The 20,148-nt window shown below is 43.7% G+C and overlaps 1 protein-coding gene across 6 annotated transcripts in view; it reads right to left on the bottom strand.

Moving 5' to 3' along the window:
- LOC126190318 (uncharacterized) overlaps nt 1–20,148 on the bottom strand; it is a 592,731-nt gene that overhangs the window by 311,621 nt on the left and 260,962 nt on the right. For all 6 annotated transcript variants that reach the window (XM_049931012.1, XM_049931014.1, XM_049931017.1 and 3 more), the window contains one exon: nt 9,116–9,283. In XM_049931012.1, the coding sequence (XP_049786969.1) occupies nt 9,116–9,283 (168 nt within the window). The remainder of the gene's footprint in view (nt 1–9,115; nt 9,284–20,148) is intronic.

The raw sequence follows: 20,148 nt of genomic DNA, 5'->3' as shown, positions 1-20,148 counted from the left end.
TACAGGTCAGATGACGTACAGAGCGAGTGTCAGGATCTAACTTTCCAACAATCAAATAGCCCCATGTCGACTTTCTCTTGTCAGCTGCCTCATCGACAGAAATCCACATTTATGAAACGCCTATATCTACATTTACCCTTCTCAATGTATTTTCATATAAAGTATCTAAATAGTTCTTTCCCAGTGTGGATTCTGATGGAATGCTGCGGTGACTGTTTCTCTAGAAAACTTTTAAACTGGCTATTTTCAACTGCATTGAATAGTATGCTCCAACAATGGCTGGACACAGGTCGAGATGAAATTCGTTTTTGTTTGTTGCATTTGGTTTAGTTACAAATGTTTGTTTCAAGTTTGATTCATTCTTTTTAAAATTTGCCTGGCGTTTAATCCCTGCAACATGCTAACTTACATGCAACCTCTGTTCAGGACGCACCTAAAAACAAAAAGAAATGAGAAATACTTTATGGAATAATTTACGTACGAGATCTACGTAGCAAAATTAACCTACATTAAGGGTTTAAAAACAATTTTTTTGCATTCGCATGTGTCTGGTTCAAGTTAACTCGGGAAAGACAGTGGCATCACTGTTTTCTGAGTGGATGTAGCAGATAAAAGGTTAACATTTTACTTACGTCTTTGTTGCGCACATTGCAGTGAATAACTCTTCTATCTGTAGAAAAATCAGAAAATTCTTGTAACCACTGACGAATCAGAGAGGATTTGGAGCTGGCTACTATCGGCATGCTTGTCTTTCCACAAATACACTGTCGCTGTAATGTATTTCACCACATCCAAGCAGTACGCTGACCGTCTGAATGAAGACGCTGGTGTTTTTTGAACAGGCTGTTCAGACAGGGCAGGTAGGCGCCCGAGGCAGATCACTAGGCTCCTCCGTGCCCTGCCGGCCCATTTGACGGTTCACAGTGAGCGACAACGCTCTCGTCTGACTCACGATCGGCGTTCACGCATGCAAACAAACCAGTTATCATTGAACTACTGCTTTCTAAGTAGCCGGGAAGACCAGAAGAGTAGTTTTAGTCATACAAATTTTATTTGACTGGATTTTTAAAAATAAGATACAGTCAAATTCTAACATCAAATTAGGTATTTCAGGTACTATAAAATTACAATTTCCGATAAAATATTTGCGTAGTTCTTAGCTGGGAAGACACGAGACAATGGTGTTAAAAGTCAGTTAAAAGAAGCCCTCCCCCCTTTTGAATGCGAATGTAATATTTCGACTTCTGAAATGAACAGCTACAACAATGGACAGTTTTATACAATTAGCGATTGTTAGCATTCTTCTGTCAGCATTTCAGTTTGTTTCATTAGTGAAGTTAGACGTTTCTCTTTGCGGTCTACAGAGCGACTTTCTCGATAGAAGAAAGAACTGAAGTTGTGAAAGCGTTTGTGAAAACAAATTCGATTAAGGTAACTCGCGAAATTTTCGGAATCAAGTACATCTACATCTACATCCATACTCCGCAAGCCACCTGACGGTGTGTGGCGGAGGGTACCTTGAATACCTCTATCGATTCTCCCTTCTATTCCAGTCTCGTATTGTTCGTGGAAAGGAGGACTGTCGGTATGCCTCTGTGTGGGCTCTAATCTCTCTGATTTTATCCTCCTGGTCTCTTCGCCAGATATACGTAGGAGGGAGCAATATACTGCTAGACTCTTCGGTGAAGGTATGTTCTCGAAACTTTAACAAAAGCCCGTACCGAGCTACTGAGCGTCTCTCCTGCAGAGTCTTCCACTGGAGTTTATCTATCATCTCCGTAACGCTTTCGCGATTACTAATGTAGTTACAGATATGATAAAAGATAAGTTTTAAATTGCAGTCTGAAGAAAGGCTTGGGAGAATGAGCACTGGAAATGAGGTCTACGATACAAGTGTTTGGTTTAAATCGACTGATTAACCCCTTAATGACGAGTGTCGCGAATTCGCATCATAGAAATGAGTTAATAATAGGGAGGTTAACTGTTTTCAACGCCAGTACCGGTAGGTGCTGATTCTTCAGGAAGCTACCAACGCTTCTAACAAGTGCTGCATTCTTCTGAGCTCTAAAGCTCCACGATTTTATCTTTCACCTAGAAATTTATTCAGGTCTTAAGGGGTCAAACATGGCGCGAACGTAAACATTAGGCTGCGTTACAGTGAGCTCTGTTACCACAGCGTTTATTTGGCATTCGCATTCGTTGGCTTCGCTAACTCTCAATCAGTCATATTTCACCCCAACCTAGATCTGGGCTACCGCACAGTTTAGTCTATCACCACAACCAAAAAGACTGATTTCTGTCGACCGCGTTACACAGTACTCATTTTTGCGATTCATCGGGAGAGCAAGTAGCATAGTGACTATGAGAGCAACAACACTTTTTGTGGTTAGTGATAAACTGGATAGTGCAGATAAAAGTAGCTCGTGAAAGTATAAAGGAAATACAGTGAAATGGCAGAAACGAAGAACTGAAATGGACATACCATTCATTCACAATGAGAAGTACGGTGAAAATTGCAGTTATAGGTGTTGAAAGTGACCCCCTGCAACATCAATGCACAGCTGTGCACGTCTAAGCGTATCTACTCACCCGGCTTCATGTTCGGATATAGATGAGGCAACTTCACGGCTGATGTCTTTCAGTTCCAGCATTGTGTGTGGATATGTTTCATAGACACTATCTCTTGAAGTGTCCCTACAGGAAAAAAATCACGTGAGGATAGATCCGGCGAACATGGTGGCCACGTTCCAAGGATATCTTGGACGTGTGACATGTTGCCCCATCCTGCTGGAAAAAGCTGTATAATGTCGGTCCAGTGATGCGCGTTCCCTGTTACACCGCACTAAACGCCGATTTTTTTCATCGTGTAATGGTGGCTGGCACACAGTGTTAGGGTTCTCCGTTGCCCAGTACATTGTGTTCTGTGAATTCACACGATCGGGAAGATGAAACCTTGCTTCATCCCTCATAATGTAATGGAAAGGGTCTTACAAACCATCGCTGATGTTATTGAAAAGCCACGTGCGGTAATCGACCGGTTTCTGACTGTCATCATCCCGTAATTGCTACATGACTGTCACACGATATGGTATCAGATTAAGACTTTTCAATATCGCTGGCAACTCATCCTGCTTACGTGCGCCTGTTTGACTAATTTACGTATAGACTGCGCTCTGAATAATTCTTCGGCGAGTGTCTGCAATAACTTCTGGATTGCGAACTGAAGGAGTTCTGTGTCGATCTACATTTTTGCACAGATCCTTAGCTGCGCCAATTTTCATACAAACTGTATTGCTGTCTTCGCTGGTAGTCCTCTATCCGGATACTTGCTGCGGAAGCAAAGGGAACTTCACAGCAAACATAAACATAGCCAAAGCCTTGCAGACAAACAAAATTTATGCGAAGCGAAATGTAGTGTGATGAGGGCTATGCGAGAGGCGTTCAATGAATTCGAAAGTAAAGTTCTATGTACTGACTTGGCAGAAAGTCCTAAGAAATTTTGGTCTTACGTCAAAGCGGTAGGTGGATCAAAACAAAATGTCCAGACACTCTGCGACCAAAATGGTACTGAAACAGAGGATGACAGACTAAAGGCCGAAATACTAAATGCCTTCTTCCAAAGCTGTTTCACAGAGGAAGACTGCACTGTAGTTCCTTCTCTAGACTGTCGTACAGATGACAAAATGGTAGATATAGAAATAGACGACAGAGGGATAGAGAAACAATTAAAATCGCTCAAAAGAGGAAAGGCCGCTGGACCTGATGGGATACCAGTTCGATTTTACACAGAGTACGCGAAGGAACTTGCCCCCCTTCTTGCAGCCGTGTACCGTAGGTCTCTACAAGAGCGTAGCGTTCCAAAGGATTGGAAAATGGCACAGGTCATCCCCGTTTTCAAGAAGGGACGTCGAACAGATGTGCAGAACAGATCTCTAACGTCGATCAGTTGTAGAATTTTGGAACACGTATTATGTTCGAGTATAATGACTTTTCTGGAGACTAGAAATCTACTCTGTAGGAATCAGCATGGGTTTCGAAAAAGACGATCGTGTGAAACCCAGCTCATGCTGTTCGTCCACGAGTACGTTTGTATCGAGACAGATTTCCAGAACGAAGGTATCCCGACAGGAAGACGTTCGAAGGAATTGATCGGCGTCTTAGGGAGCATGGAACATTCCAGCCTATGACTCGCGACATGAACGACGAGGACACCTGCAATGGACGAGGCAATTCTTCGTGCAGCTGACGATATTCCTAATGTCAGCGTCAGAGAAGTTGCTGTTGTACAAAATAGCGTTGCCCACGTCACTGTACGGAGAGTGCTACGGGAGAACTAGTTGTTTCCGTACCATGAACAGCGTGTGCAGGCACTATCAGCAGCTGATTGGCCTCCACGGGTACACTTCTGCGAATGGTTCATCCAACAATGTGTCAATCCTCATTTCAGTGCAAATGTTCTCTTTACGGATGAGGCTTCATTCCAACGAGATCAAATTGTAAATTTTCACAATCAACATGTGTGGGCTGACGAGAATCCGCACGCAATTGTGCAATCACGTCATTGTTGGTGATGTCTTGATCGGGCTCCATGTTCTTCCACCTACGCTCAATGGAGCACGTTATCATGATTTCATACGGGATACTCTACCTGTGCTGCTAGAACATGTGCACGACACAACCTGTGGTTCATGCAAGATGGAGCTCCTGCACATTTCAGTCAAAGTGTTCGTACGCTTCTCAACAACAGACTCAGTGACCGATGGATTGGTAGAGGCGGACCAATTCCATGGCCTCCACGCTCTCCTGACCTCAACCCTCTTGACTTTCATTTATGGGGGCATTTGAAAGCTCTTGTCTACGCAACCCCGGTACCAAATGCAGAGACTCTTCGTGCTCGTATTGTGGACGGCTGTGATACAATACGCCATTCTCCAGAGCTGCATCAGGGATTCCATGCGACGGAGGGGGGATGCATGTATCCTCGCTAACGGAGGACATTTTGAACATTTCCTGTAACAAAGTGTTTGCAGTCACGCTGGTACGTTCTGTTGCTGTGTGTTTCCATTCCATGATTAATGAGATTTGATGAGAAGTAATAAAATGAGCTCTAACATGGAAAGTAAGCGTTTCCGGACGCATGTCCACATAACATTTTCTTTCTTTGTGTGTGAGGAATGTTTCCTGAAAGTTTGGCCGCACCTTTTTGTAACACCCTGTATACATATCGATGTATCGAAGTACCTCTACATTAATGAAATCAAATCTGAATGTTGTCACAGAAATATGTTAACTATTTTACAGAAACACAGTAGAATATTGCTGGTATCGAGAGGGTGGCCACCAACAAAAAACTGTATGTCTTGCTGTTTTATTTTAGGATGCACCTGACTAGAGAGTTTACATTAACTGTACCCAACCAACTAATTCCCTTTTATGTATGAGAGCAGCGCTGCATACAAACCGATATTTGTAACAAATGGCTCTGAGCACTATGCGACTTAACTTCTGAGGTCATCAGTCACTTAGAACTAATTAAACCTAAATAACCTAAGAACATCACACACATCCATGCCCGAGGCAGGATTCGAACCTGCGACCGTAGCGGTCGCGCGGTTCCAGACTGAAGCACCTAGAACCTCTCGGCCACAACAGCCAGCATGTCTTAAGTTACGTCTGTTATCGTGTTGTATAGTAGTAAAACAAATCGTATTTCCACCGTTCTGAAGATGATCGTGTTGGTCGAATGAACATGTAAAATTTTAATTTCTACCGGCCACTCTTACCCTGCAGAGCAAATGCCTACGCTCACTGGAATTGCGCAATTGGTTTCTTTTGAGTCAGGAAATAGTCTTGTTTTTGTCATTATGTTATGACGCCTGTGTAGTAATCATCTCTTCAGCTATCTTTACTGTGGCTTATCTGGCACGTTAAATAATGTAGATTTTGCATTCTGTACAAGTTTCCTATTTTACGCATCCATAAACTGGTTTCTTTCAAAGTGTAATAATAATTTAATATTATTGTGCAAATATACGATGTTTTCTGCAATTCATCATGTCTTCTGTCGTTTGCTATCCATTTCTTGTTCTTAAAAACAAATGTTAGTGCCCAGTAAATGAAGTTTACAAAAACTTGCTATTAAAGAATCCTGTAATGTGCTTTTACCCATCTGCTGTAATTGTTAGGAAACCCGTAGAATGATAGATGTCTTTTCGTTTTTGCTACAATTTATCGCGCTACATACGGCCCCTTTTGTAGTAACCATGTTACTCTAGGCTCGGTGCGCTACTGCAGCAGTATGTAGTGTCGCTGCTGGTAGTGTTAGAATCAGGTGTACTGAACCTTTTTTTAACTACTGTCTACTTTCGTATCTGTGTTGATAGTTATGTTTTCTATCTGCCCGCCTGGTTTCTCAGCAATGGTGATTTTATAATGTAGGGAAATTGTTTTGCTTTAGAAAAATTTATGAAGCACAGTTACCGCAAGCTAACGAACATAATACAGGCTTCACTTACCGGTTAATCATCTCCAGTCCAACTGCTTTTGATACGGCAACACTTTCTCGAAAATTGGCTACACTGTATTTCGTCTGAACGTAGATTGCAGCTACGCGTTCGTCCGTCAATCGTTGTGAGAAGCTCGTGTTGTGGGTTTGTAGCAGAAATGTGGCAGTTTGCATCTGAACAGCGAATTGACTTTGTGGCGTATTGCATAAAGACAGGCTCCATGAAGTTATGTAAACAATGTTTCGAGCAAAGTATCCTGTAAGGAAATTCCCTACGACTAGCACTATTCGAGACCTGCACAAAAAATGGAGGGCTGTAGAATCCGTTCAGAATGTGCAGAGGAATAGGTGACTGATGGTGAGGAATCCTGAAACTATATACAGAATTCACATGGACATTACGAGAAGTCGTCGCAAGTCGAGTAAGGAGGTTATTGCAGCAGGATGGTGTACCTCATACATCATGCTCTAAAAGATATGAAATTAAAAGCCTATCGTATGAGTGTGGTGCAAGAGCTGAAATTTGAAGATCAGGACGTTCATTATTGTAACTGGCTGTTAGCATTCATCGCTAACGTTACTTGGAGCCCTTGCTTTACTGGTTTCATTTGTCAGGCTACGTAAACTCCCCAGAACAGCACATGCTGGTCCCGGGACAAGCCACGTATTGTCCATGGAGAACATCTCCACTCAGAGCAGACACACTATGTGATCAGAAGTACGTTTTTCGTATTAGGTGCATTGTACTGCCACCTACTGCCAGGTACTCCACATCAGCGACCTCAGTAGTTATTAGATATCGTGAGAGAGCAGAATGGGGCGCTCCGCGGAACTCACGGACTTCAAACTTGGTCAGGTGATTGCGTTTCACTTCTGTCATACGCCTGTACGTGAGATTTCCACACTTCTAAACATCCATAGGTCCATTGTTTCCGATGTGATAGTGAAATGGAAACGTGAAGGGACACGTACAGCACAAAAGTGTACAGACCAAGCTCGTCTAATGACGGACAGACACCGCCGACAGTTGAAGAGGGTCGTAATGTGTAATAGGCAGACATCCATCCAGACCATCACACAGTAATTCCAAACTGCATCAGGATCCACTGCAAGTACTATGACAGTTGGGTGGGAGGTGAGAAAACTTGGATTTCATGGTCGAGCGGCTGCTCATAAGCCGCACATCACGCCGGTAAATGCCAAACGACGCCTCTCTTTGTGTAAGGAGCGTAAACACTGGTCGATTGAACAGTGGTAAAACGTTGTGTGGAGTGACGAATCACTGTACACAACGTGGCGATCCGATGGCAGGGTGTGGGTATGGCGAATGCCCTGTGAACGTCATCTGCCAGCGCATTGTGCCAACAGTAAAATTCGGAGGTGTGGTAGTGTTTTTCACTGAGGGGTCTTGCACCCCTTGTTTTTCGTGGCACTACGACAGCACAGGCCTGGAGATGTTTTAGACAGCTTCTTGCTTCCCACTTTTTAAGAGCAATTCGGGGATGGCGATGCTTCAACACTTTTGAGCACCTGTGGTTACACGACAGTAACATCCCTGTAATGGACTGGCCTGCACAGAGTCCAGACCTGAATCTTATACAACATCTTTGGGATGTTTTGGAACGCCGACTTAGTGCCAGACCTCACCGACCGACATAGATACCTCTCCTCAGTGCAGCACTCAGTGAAGAATGGTCTGCCATTCCCCAACAAACCTTCCAGCACCTGACTGAACGTATGCCCGCGAGAGTGGAAGCTGTCATCATGGCTAAATGTGGGCCAACACCATATTGAATTCCAGCATTAGCGATGGAGGGTGCCACGAACTTTTAAGTCATTTTCAGCCACGTGTCCAGATTCTTTCGATCACATAGTGTAGATGTTTGGTGTGTGCTGTCTGGCATGCGCATTATTGTCCCAATGTTTTTCAGTTACACCTTATTAAGTGCAGATATCTGAGGATCTTTGACTCTTTCTATGCACAATTAACAGATGCAGAGAAGCTGTATCCAATACCAACGAGATGGAACAATCTCTCTAACATCGTACTCAAGTATGGCTCACATTACCAATGTGTTCCCTGACAACAGACTTGTCAGATGAAGTCCTCAAGACTTAACATCGTGTGATTTTTATTTATGAGGCACACTAAAAAGCAGGCTGTACGCTGACAATCCTTCCACAATAGACGACCTTGAATGGAACATTACTACAGAAATTAGCATCACTCCTGCAGAATTACAGCGTGTTGCTGAGAACATCACACGAAGTTAGCCGTGCTGGATGCCCATGGTCCCACTTCCAGCATCTCTTATATACAAATAACTACATGTTTTTAACGTTACTGTTATTTACCCTTTTTTCGTTAGTTCATTGTTACTTGAATCTCGGGCGTGAGCCGTACCAGTTTTATGTGAAACACCCTGGAATAATTACTTTCCAAATACGTTACGGGAATTTTTTTATGAAAACGTAATGAAATTTTTTTTAAAACTCTTCGCACCTAACGCCCAACATAGAAGTTTAAACGGCCGCTAGTGGGCGGTAGGTAACAGAGTGACCACCACTGTGTTAGGCTGTGACACTGGAAGCTGTGGGCGCCGCACGCACCTGGGAGGAGCCGTTGCTGAGCGGCGCGCTGTTGTCCGGCGGAGCGGCGGGTGTGCTGGCGGCGGCGGGCAGCGGGCGCCTCTTGAAGCCGAACAGCGTGGCCTGGCCGCGAGTGTACGCCGTCTCCGGCTTCGAGCCCGGCTTGGTGGCGCTGACGGTGACTCCGTTCTGAAAACAACGCCATCAGTTGGCCTACGCTACGAAGTAGTGCAGAAAGTCTCTCCCACACCACAGTCTCAAAAGTGACGAAGTGGAACATCTCATTTTCAAAGAAATTAGAAAAGACGTGCAAAAATAAACCATTGTTCTTACTAAAAATTTGTCATTCACTCTGAAACGGAACCTACGAGGTGATGAGACTGCGCGGCAGTTCATAACCGTGCACCGGACGTCGACTCGAACCGCTACCCTTTTAGTATCACGGAGAATGCTGTTACATAATCAAAACTAGCTCTCAAGGGGTCCTCTGCACAGTCCAACCCTAAGCTAGAGCTTCTTCCAATCCATATATGGCATACAGAAAACCAGTGCTTAACAGTATTGGTTAAAAACAGTCTTGGTTGCAATTTTAGTTTTTTTATTATTTTTCAACGACGCGTTTCGCCTTATTTAGGTATCTTCAGGTTATCTTTTCTAGATGGACGCGAGAGAAACCAAGAACTGCATAACGCGTTCCCGTTCACAGGAGCGATTAACAGAGTAAGATGGGGGCAAGTCACTGGCAATCGACGCTGTGGCGCATTATGCTTACTACCTGAGCCCCCATCTTACTCTGTTACTCGCTCCTGTGAACGGGAACGCGTTATGCAGTTCTTGGTTTCTCTCCCGTCCATCTAGAAAAGATAACCTGAAGATGCCTAAATAAGGCGAAACGCGTCGTTGAAAAGTAATTAAAAAAAAACAAATTGCAACCAAGACTGTTTTTAACCAATAGTAATCTAGAGCTTTAACATATCATCATACACTGAAGCGCCAAAGAAATTAGTATAGCCATGCGTATTCATATAAAGAGATATGTAAACAGGCACAATACGGCGCTGCGCTCGGCAACGCCTGTATAACACAAGTGTCTCGCGCAGTTGTTGGATCAACTTACAGCTGCTACTATGGCATGTTATCAAGATTTAAATGGGTCTGAACATGGTATTACAGTCGACGCAAGAGCGGTGGGGCACAGTATTTCCGAAGTAGCGATGAAGTGGGGATTTTACCGTACGACCATTTCACGAGTGTACCGTGTGTATCGGGAATCCGGTGAAACATCAATTCTGCGACATCGCTGCGGCCGGAAAAAGATCCTGCAAGAACGGGACCAACAACGACTGAAGACAATCGTTCAAAGTGACCAAAGTGCAACCCTTTCGCAAATTGCTGCAGATTTCAATGCTGGGCCATCAACAAGTGTCAGCGTGCAAACCATTCAACGAAACATTATCGATATGAGCTTTCAGAGCCGAAGGCCCACTCTTGTACCCTTGATGACTGCACGACACAAAGCTTCACGCCTCGCCTGGGCCCGTCAAAACCGACAATCTGGCAGAAAGACATGTGTACGGGAATGGAGACAACCTCATGAATCCATGGACCCTGCATGTCAGCAGCAAACTGCTGAAGCAGGTGGAAGCTCTGTAATGGTGTGGGGCGTGTGCAATTTCAGTGATATGGGACCCCTGATACGTCTAGATATGACTGACAGGTGACACGTACATAAGCATCCTGTCTGATCACCTGCATCCATTCATGTACACTGTGCATTCCGACGGACAATTTCAGCAGGGCAATGCGACACCCCAAACGTCCAAAATCGCTATAGAGTAGCTCCAGGAACACTCTTCTGAGTTTAAACACTTCCGCTGGCCACCAAACACCCCAGACATGAAGATTATTGATCATATCTGGGATATCTTGCAACGTGCTGGTCAGGAGAGATCTTCGACCCGTCGTACTCTTATGGATTTTTGGACAGCCCTGCAGGATTCATGGTGTCACTTCCCTCCAGGATACTTCAGACATTTGTCGAGTCCATGCCACGTCGAATTGCGGCACTTTTGCGTGCTAGCAGGGGGCCTACACGATACCAGGCAGGTGTACCAGTTTCTTTGGCTATTCAGTGTTGCATGGCCGCGACTGTGTGCTCGCCCCATTTGCTGTTGCAGACTTCAGAGGTGTTTTTGTTATCAGGGTAAAAGTGCAGCGTCTAACCCTGAGATGGACTGGTCTGTCCATAATTCTTGCAAATGGCTTGTGGCGAAGCCTGCGAGACCGGCTTAACTCTCACAATATCGCAGAAGGTCTACCTTTGAAAATATTGTAATCTAGCCATCTGTTTCATACTTTAAAATTTGGAAAAAATATTATTTTTAATAATTTTTATACTAGATTCAGTAGTTTTAAAATTTTCAGTAAAACTTAAACCCAAAAATTTAAGGTTTAGTATTGAACGTGACTTTTCGCAGGTAAAGTCATATTCCTATCCTTACATTCAGGAGCCCCCTCACACATGTGTATGTGTATCTTTAAAATGTATGTTGTGAATAAAAGCCAACGACAGTTAACGAAATTGGTATTTTTTTACGTTTTTTGTGGCGGTAATAAATTAATTCTTACCACAGTGTACACATTACGGGAAATGCGTTGGTATTACTGAGATCATGCTAAAGGATATTTTCAATTTCTGGGCACTACTCATACATCAGTATTTATTCAAAACGTATGTTGTTGATAAAAGGTAACTGCAATTTATGAAATTCGTTTTTACTTTCTTGTGGTGTGCTGAAGGACCCCCCACCCTGATATTACGCGTTATGGAAAATGCGAAGGTACTGTTAGGGTTAAGGACGAGTGACTTCGAATAATCTTGGGAAGAAACTTACGAAACTCCTGGCAGGAAGCATCTTACAGCTATTAGCGGGAGTAGGTCGTGGCCAATGGAAATGCATTGTAGTCTGTTGCTGAGCCTCATTAGCTGAAAAGGCTAAAAGTTAACTAATTTCCTGAAGTATTTGGCGCTCGTGAAATCGAAGGGACGGTAAGCATTATAGAAGACGTGTGCTTTATGGAGGCGGTCTTTTCGTGGTCCATGTCTTATGTCGGCAGCAGGTAATCCTTCGTGACGAAAGGCCGAAACTGTATTCCCGTGTGCGGACGTGGATTTCTGGCGAGTAATTTTTTATTTTCTAGGCGAATGTTGCCGTATTACGAAATATCTGGCGGTACGCAAAGGCCTCAAAATTGCGTTGCGGAAGCAAACAGCCAGCTGGAGTGTTCCCTGTTAACTTTGAACTGCATTCCTTTTTTTTAATGGAGGCTTAAGGTAGAAGCTGCAAGGAGCCAGATGGAGGCCGGCGGTGTATGAGTGGTGCACATATTCTAGTCCATTGGTCGTACCTCGGAATCTTCCTAAGAGTTGTTTGATGTCTGCACGGTTTTTCATAATTTACTTTTGTGTAGAGAGGAGTTTAACCCCGCCTCGCAAGCTAATCTGGTTCAAATGGTTGAAATAGCTCTGAGCACTATGGGACTTAACTTCTGAGGTCATCAGTCCCCTAGGACTTTGAACTACTTAAACCTAACTAACTTAAGGACAACACACACATCCATGCCCGAGGCAGGATTCAAACCTGCGACGTAGCGGTCGCGCGGTTCCAGACTGAAACGCATAGAATCCCTTGGCCACCACGGCCGGCAGCTAATCTGGGTCCGCTAATAAACATTTCCGAGTGAACCTGAGGAGCAGCACGTCGCGAAATTCGCCTCACGCGCCACTTAGCGCGACGAACACTTCGCTAAACGTCATGGAAGGTCCGAGGACGGACAAAAGGAGCCCATCTCTCTCTGTCTTCTTTCTCGAGCGGCGCCTCCCCGCCCACACACACACACACACACACACACACACACACACACACACACACACACACACGAAACGAAAATATTTTGTGGAAGTATCACTATGAATATTATATTGCAGAAGCAAGTCGGAAACGAAGCCAGATTGGCGCTATGTTGAAGTCTCTACCGTTCAGCCTTCCTGTCTGATCACGGGATTGCTCCAATTCGCGAACCGTGACACTGAAAAGGAGCAAATTCCTCGGCGTGCGCGGAGTACCGGCGGCGCTGGCCTGCGAGTGCCGGACAAGAACTAGCGCCTGGACCGACCTTCCAGATCTTCCCGGCGTGGAACCACGCGGAGCCTTCCGCGCGCCACCTACCGCGGAGGACAGCGAGCCAGAGACTCGGCGGGCTGTCTACACGCCAGGCGCACACCGCACGTACAATCGTCCTCAGGCCGGCGTCCCTGCGACAGATCGCAGTCGGTCGCTCGTCTCGGCCCCCATACTCGAGCGATTTGCCAAGCAATTTCAATCAGTATTTTGTACGTCACTGATTCGAGAAGTTCTGCTGTGTAAAATGAACTATGTTTAACAGCAGTTTCAGCTGATTTCTGTAACCCCGTAAATACTTGCAAAACATAAATTTAAAATAAACGAGAATTAAAATTTATTAAACTTATTTTGAAATTCTTATTTTAGGAATTGAAGGTTACTTTACAGAAAATATTACATTTTCCACTGAAGCCAAATGGGTTGCGTACATTTCTGCATTGTGTCAATACAATTCGTTTTACGTTTATTAGTCCTCAATTCCTTTTCTTATTCATAGGTCTTATAGTTTAACTGCAGGTACTTACACAAATTACTCAATGTGTCTATCAAGATGTTGTCAATACCGGCACTACTTATTACCGTAACTCTTTTTATAAACTGTATGTAAGAGTATATGAAATGTCGGGCGACTTAGTGTAACTGTATACTCTAATAGATTTGCCTGAGCATATTAAAGTATTACACTCCAGTACATATGTAAGCCATTCCGTTTTAACATTGCTTATAATTATTTCATAAACAGCTCAAAAGCATAAAAGGGAGCTCGCTGTATCGTGACTATCACTATGCACTTTCCATCAATTGTGATTCTATACCACAAGCTTCAAAAAGCTAATCACTGCAAAATCGGAGGGTGAATTTTGTATTACCTGTTAATACAAATGTCAACTCCTGCTTCCACTTCTCAGATTATTTCCTGGTCACTTGTAACTATAAATTTTAAAATAAAGTTCTTACTCAGCGTGTGCAAAGTGAAACGAAACAATTGCACAACCACGCTTACTAAATAGAGTAACAAGTCGCAATCATATTGCCACAAACTTTTGCTAACCAGGTAGGTAGACACAATGCGTGCAGGAAGCACTTGCGATCCATCAGATTGCCTGGGATTTCCATGTCACCAGCGATCAGCGACCGATCGCTGTGATTTGCGCATACACGATACTCTTGTCTCTCACGAACACTCGCCATTCACGTATCTGGAAACCCATTCCATACACTCACCTTCGTTAACATTTGCAGGGAGGCACCGCATCAAATGATTTCCGAAAATCTACAACCATGGAATCTGCCTGTTGCGCTGTATCCATAGTTTCCTGGTTAACATGTGAGAAAAGAGCAAGCTGAGTTTCGCATCGACGACGCTTTCTAGATCCGTGCTGACTTGCTGACAGGATCTCCTCTGTCTCAAGGAAATTTATTGTGTTGGAATTCAGAATCCGTTCAACTCAACAGCAAACCGATGTTAAGGATATTGGTCTGCAATTATGCGGGTCCGTTCTCCTACCCTTCGTATATGAAGAAGTCATCTGCTTTTTATTTTTATTTTTTTCTTCCAGCCGCTTGGAACTTAGCGCTGGGCGAGAGATTCACCATAAATGCAAGCTAAGTAAGGGGTCGGTGCTGTAGAGTACTCTTTGTAAAACAGAACTGGGATTCCATCCAGACGTGGCCATTTATTTTTTTTTTCAACTTTTTCAGTTTCTTCTCTGCGCCGAGGGCACATATTACTGAGTACTCTCTAGGCGAGTCCCTGATGTTCCTTATGTTTGTTCTCAGTAAAACTTAAAATTAGTTTCGCCAGTCAAATGCGTACGTCACGTGTAACTTCCATGCATAAACAGTTGATATTTCAATATTGTTTGATCTGAACTATGTTATACATTCAAAATTTAATGGAATCAGTAACACGCACTCCATACATTGACTAGATCACATCAAATCAAATCAAATATGGTAACTTGTATCATACAACTGTCTCATTATTCTATATTTGGTGTGTGTGTGTGTGTGTGTGTGTGTGTGTGTGTGTGTGTGTGTGTGTGTGTGTGCGCGCACGCGCGCGCGCGCGCGTGCATTGGTTTTCCATTACCCCCTTGAAAATGGCATTGCGACGACAAATGGACCAACAGTGTAAAAACAAATAATTCAGTCGTTTTGTTTGTCGAATAGTTTGTGATTTAAAAAAGCTTTTTTATTCATCAACTGGGACCTGAAATGTTTTTATTCTCTGGAGCAGTAAGTAAAGATACTGATTTTCTTCATTGTATCTGTTAATCGTGGTACGAATAGCCGACTACAAATATTACTGAAGCGCATTTATGCTCCCATTACAAAATAATAATCTAGCATATAGCACCCCACGCCGAACAGATATGGCCTACAAACAGAAGTATCCGAGACATCAGTAGATGTTACGTTTGTGGTTACATTACAAAGCGCTGGAGTCGTTATCCCTGCGTTTACCAGCTGAAAGGCTTTTTTGCTCTGACATTGCGCGATGGAAAATTTAAGGTAACAATTTTTGTAAAGTGTTGTGTTACAATTTTTTGGAGGAACTTAAGGGACTCCACTGGTCACAGGTTCAGGTTCCTTTCACTGTCTTAACACATCGCATGTATACACGTACACCCCCCCCCCCCCCGACACACACGCCATACTAACAAATGTAACTGCACTTGATGGTCGAGGTTTAAACCTACGAAACGCGTCATGGAGATAGATAAACTATGACTCGTGACCGTAAACGTATTGCTTCATTTAATTAAAATCTTCACTGTTTTTTTCCTGTAGCAGGTAAGCGCTAGAGGGACGTTAGCATCATGAATCATATGCATAGGAAGCATTCTCACACCCTTTTAGACTAAATTATAAGACACTCGTATGTGTATGTACGTTTGCGGGAGCGACTGACGACATCCATACTACAGCGACGGTTCCCCACATGGTCCACGCAGTGTTGAAGGTCGTCGGACTGAAGCTGTTACCTCTGTTCCTCTGGGTCTGTTCGCAGCGAATCCGTGCTTGAATTCCTCGTGCAACGGATTGCAAGCATCACTGTGCTTAGCAGTACGTTATCAATAACCAACGGTGAAGTCAAGGTCCATAAAACGTTTTCAACGTCGGTATCATGGCCAGGGTACTATAAGTAACATATTTGACACTATACAATTCGTTCTAACTTCCCGTGTTAATTATCATGGAAGTAGTGTGACTTTTCCAAATACCGACACGGTGAAATACTACGAAGCAAGTAATATATTTTTGCAGAATTTTTTGTTGGGCATCAGCCAAATTTTGCACCATATACGACATATGACCACTGAACCTAAAAAAGCTTAAGAGGCCTTTTTATGCTTCTCACACCTACAGTCATAGAGAGTAAGACAGTTAGAGGGACGCAGCTACGAGTTTACGTTTCACCTGATGTGTATCTTTCAGTAATGTACATTATTAACTGACGTCTTTATGATGATGTTGCTCAACGTCTATGACGATAGACTTTCAATATTACCGGAAGATCTGCGTGTTTCGCCACGCTTTCGTTTAGTAAGCGGGAGAGGGCGACAGAGACGCTCATCAAACAGCAGCAAGCGTTACAAAAGAGGCGTTACGCATCACGGAGAGGATTCCTATTAAAATTCCGAGAGTGAACAATTCCGAGAACAGTCACGCAACATGCATGGGTTAAAGAATTTGCAGGCGGAAGACTTCGATTCACTGGCAGGATACTACGAAAATATCGTCAGTCTACAAAAAAGTGCTTACAAATAACTTGTGCAACGACCTTAGAATATTGCTGAAGTATGTGGGACCGATACGAAATATGACTAACAGTGGATGTTAAACATTTACAAAGAAGAGCGAATGGTCACACGTTTTGCTCATGGGAGAGCATGATCGAAATGATGAAAAACCTGATTTGACAGACGTTTAAGGGTAGACATTTTAGGTATACAACTATTCCGTGAAATCCTAGTTGCAAAGTTTCAAGAACCAATACTGAGGGAAGAAGCTTGAGATATTCATCAGCCCGTCCGCATCGCTACCGCAGAGACAATGTAAGAAATTACAGCACGCACAGAGACGTTTTAGGGACATCCATTAATACTTGAGTTCAAAATGGGTGAGCTGATGCGGCAAAATCTCACCTAAAATCATTTAAGTGGGAATGGGGTGAGGAGAGGCAATGAAAATCTCACAACTTGTTAATTCAGAGAATATGAATTGTCAGAACGGATAACATTTTGTCTTAAAAAATTAATCCCGATCATGGACAATTTTAAAGTGCCCACCAAGCTTTATGATGGCATCTCTGAACTCAACGCTTTACATGTGTGCATGCCCGGGATTCCTAGATTTGAAGCAATTGCGGAAAAAGTGTTAGATTTCATTCCCTAAGTTTTCTTCCAAATCGGTCGAAGTCACTGCATGTCAGTCAGTGAGTCGGTCGTGATATTCTGCATATAAAGTGGATGTTATTGTGTTCAACAAGAATTTGTAACAAAACTTTTACAGTGGCCATGTTAAGCGGCATGCCGACAAGTCTGAACACTCGTGTAAGACAGCAAGAAGTTAATCGTTTGTGGAAGGAAGCTACGTAGAAGCTCGCCGACAAGAGATTCTAAGGGAGGCAGAACAATGTTGTCTTTCATGTAAGAAGTAGGTAATGGTCTAATGCTATGTAATGTAGGCCTATCTAGTGCAGCAATAATAGGTCAGTTTTTAAGTAATGTGTCAAAACGATTAATACTATTTTCGTGGAGCCTTTGTGTGTGTGTGTGTGTGTGTGTGTGTGTGTGTGTGTGGTGTACGTACGAATACTAACCAAGGTTGACTTGTTTAAAATAATAAGTTTTTTATCACGTGTTAAAACCATGTTTGAAACAATTTCTAAATGAAACATGGTTTATTAAAGAGTTTTCAATAGTAAAACATATAAAAATTTCATATTTACGTATTTTTACCCGACTACTGGGTAAACACCACGTCGTAAGAGTAAGGGTGAAGGGGGGGGGGGGTCAGGTCCCCACCACATCTCACCAAGGGTGGGGGGGAGGGGGTTCCAAATTTTGAAGAGAACCCCCCCCCCCCCTCCCTCACGTAATTATTGGACGTCCACTTCGAAGGCCTCCTTCCCGCACTTCATACGCGATTTAATCGGGGGGAAAAAACGCTAAGATGTAGCATCATGCTATGTACCCTTAACTATACTACACTATAGTTTTCAGAGAGAGTGTATGGGGATGTAGATATGAATTCCTCACACATACCTACCGCAAAACGATGGGAAAAATCAGAGAAATTTGAGCTCCTGCAAGGTGTTAACAGTGTTCTTTCCACGTACCATCCACCAACGGATCAGGGAATAGTAGTTGCAGGCGAAGTATCCTCAGCCACAAATTAGATGGTTTGTGGAGTATAGATCGACATTTACATCGAGTAAAACGGGGTTATGTCAAAAGATGAAACTAGTACAGACAGGAAGAAATAGGCAAATGCACGTGGTCAGACTCTATGGAACAGCCAACAAATGATAAACGCCACAGTTTCCTTTACCTAGATCCTGTATTTCTATGCGAAATAGCTTACGTATTAGTCTTAAATGGCTCTGAGCACTATGGGACTTAACTTCTGTGGTCATCAGTCCCCTAGAACTTAGAACTACTTAAATCTAACTAGCCGAAGGACATCACAAACATCAATGCGCGAGGCAAGATTCGAACCTGGGACCGTAGCGGTCACACGGTGCCAGACTGAAGCGCCTAGAACCGCACGGCCACACCGCCGTCTATTAGCCTTATTACAAGATAAAAAATCCGTGATAAGAACTTGCTTCAGTTCTTTCATTACTGTCGTTTGTATTCATTGGTCAGGACAGAGCTTGATGACGCAGACTATGTACAGTTAGAGAGGCCTCTGAAACGAGCAGCAGTCAGGAATACGATAGGGTCGGACGGATTGTGAGTAAACAACAACGCGGATATCTGCTCTGCTGCAGAGCGTTACCGAGAGCTCGATAAATACTGCCCGGCGTTTCTGGACCGTAGCAGGTGGCTGAACACAATGGTACAGCAGGGGTCAGCGCAGGTTACCACGCTGGGAGCGCACCGACAGGTCCGTGAAAGCGTGCTCTTATCCCGTCCGGTACCCGGAAACAGACTGGTTGGTATTTGGAGCTGAACGCCGACGAGCATGATCGGCGGTACGTCGATCACGAGCACATTCCATCGACGTCACCATTCACATCGGACGGTTACGTGTCTGATGATCCGGAGCACATAGAGAAATGAGTCTTCTGTCTAACAAGGGGGAGCCCACGACGTTCGGATCACGGATTCACTTCGAACTTCGTATACTTTTAGTAGACCATTAGCCATAATGTGCAAGTAACAAGGCGTACTACTTAGGCGATTTTGAGAAAATCACAAAACAAGTTTTACACTTCAGTTGTATACCGGTGCGATGCGACTCTGTGCATGAGCTGCCGGCGGTCATGTGGTTAGCGTTCAAGTTCCGCAATCGCTGGATCGTTATATCGAGTCCCGATCATGCCCTCTGTAATTCATTTTTTCAACAGTCATTGTTTCTTACATATTACAATTGAAAGATAATTCGAATGAAAAGAAACGTGTATTTGCGAGAAGTTCTATTGAGTTGACGGTGTTATTTTGTTGCTAGCCAATTGTTATTATTACACCAAATATCATCTTTACAGTTATCAACAACTAAACGCATAGTTTTCCCGAAAATTTATGCCTGTCCTTGATTTCTGAAAGCTGTTATACCTGCAATCGGGTAAGGTGCCGGGAACTGCTTTGCACCTGGGCGTTTGGATAGGCAGACATAGGTTTCAAGTACGAGGGACAG

Source organism: Schistocerca cancellata, chromosome 1, assembly GCF_023864275.1.
Source record: "Schistocerca cancellata isolate TAMUIC-IGC-003103 chromosome 1, iqSchCanc2.1, whole genome shotgun sequence".
Classification (NCBI taxonomy): domain Eukaryota; kingdom Metazoa; phylum Arthropoda; class Insecta; order Orthoptera; family Acrididae; genus Schistocerca; species Schistocerca cancellata.
Note: the sequence above shows the minus strand (reverse complement) of the source record. Positions and strands in the feature narration are given on the sequence as shown.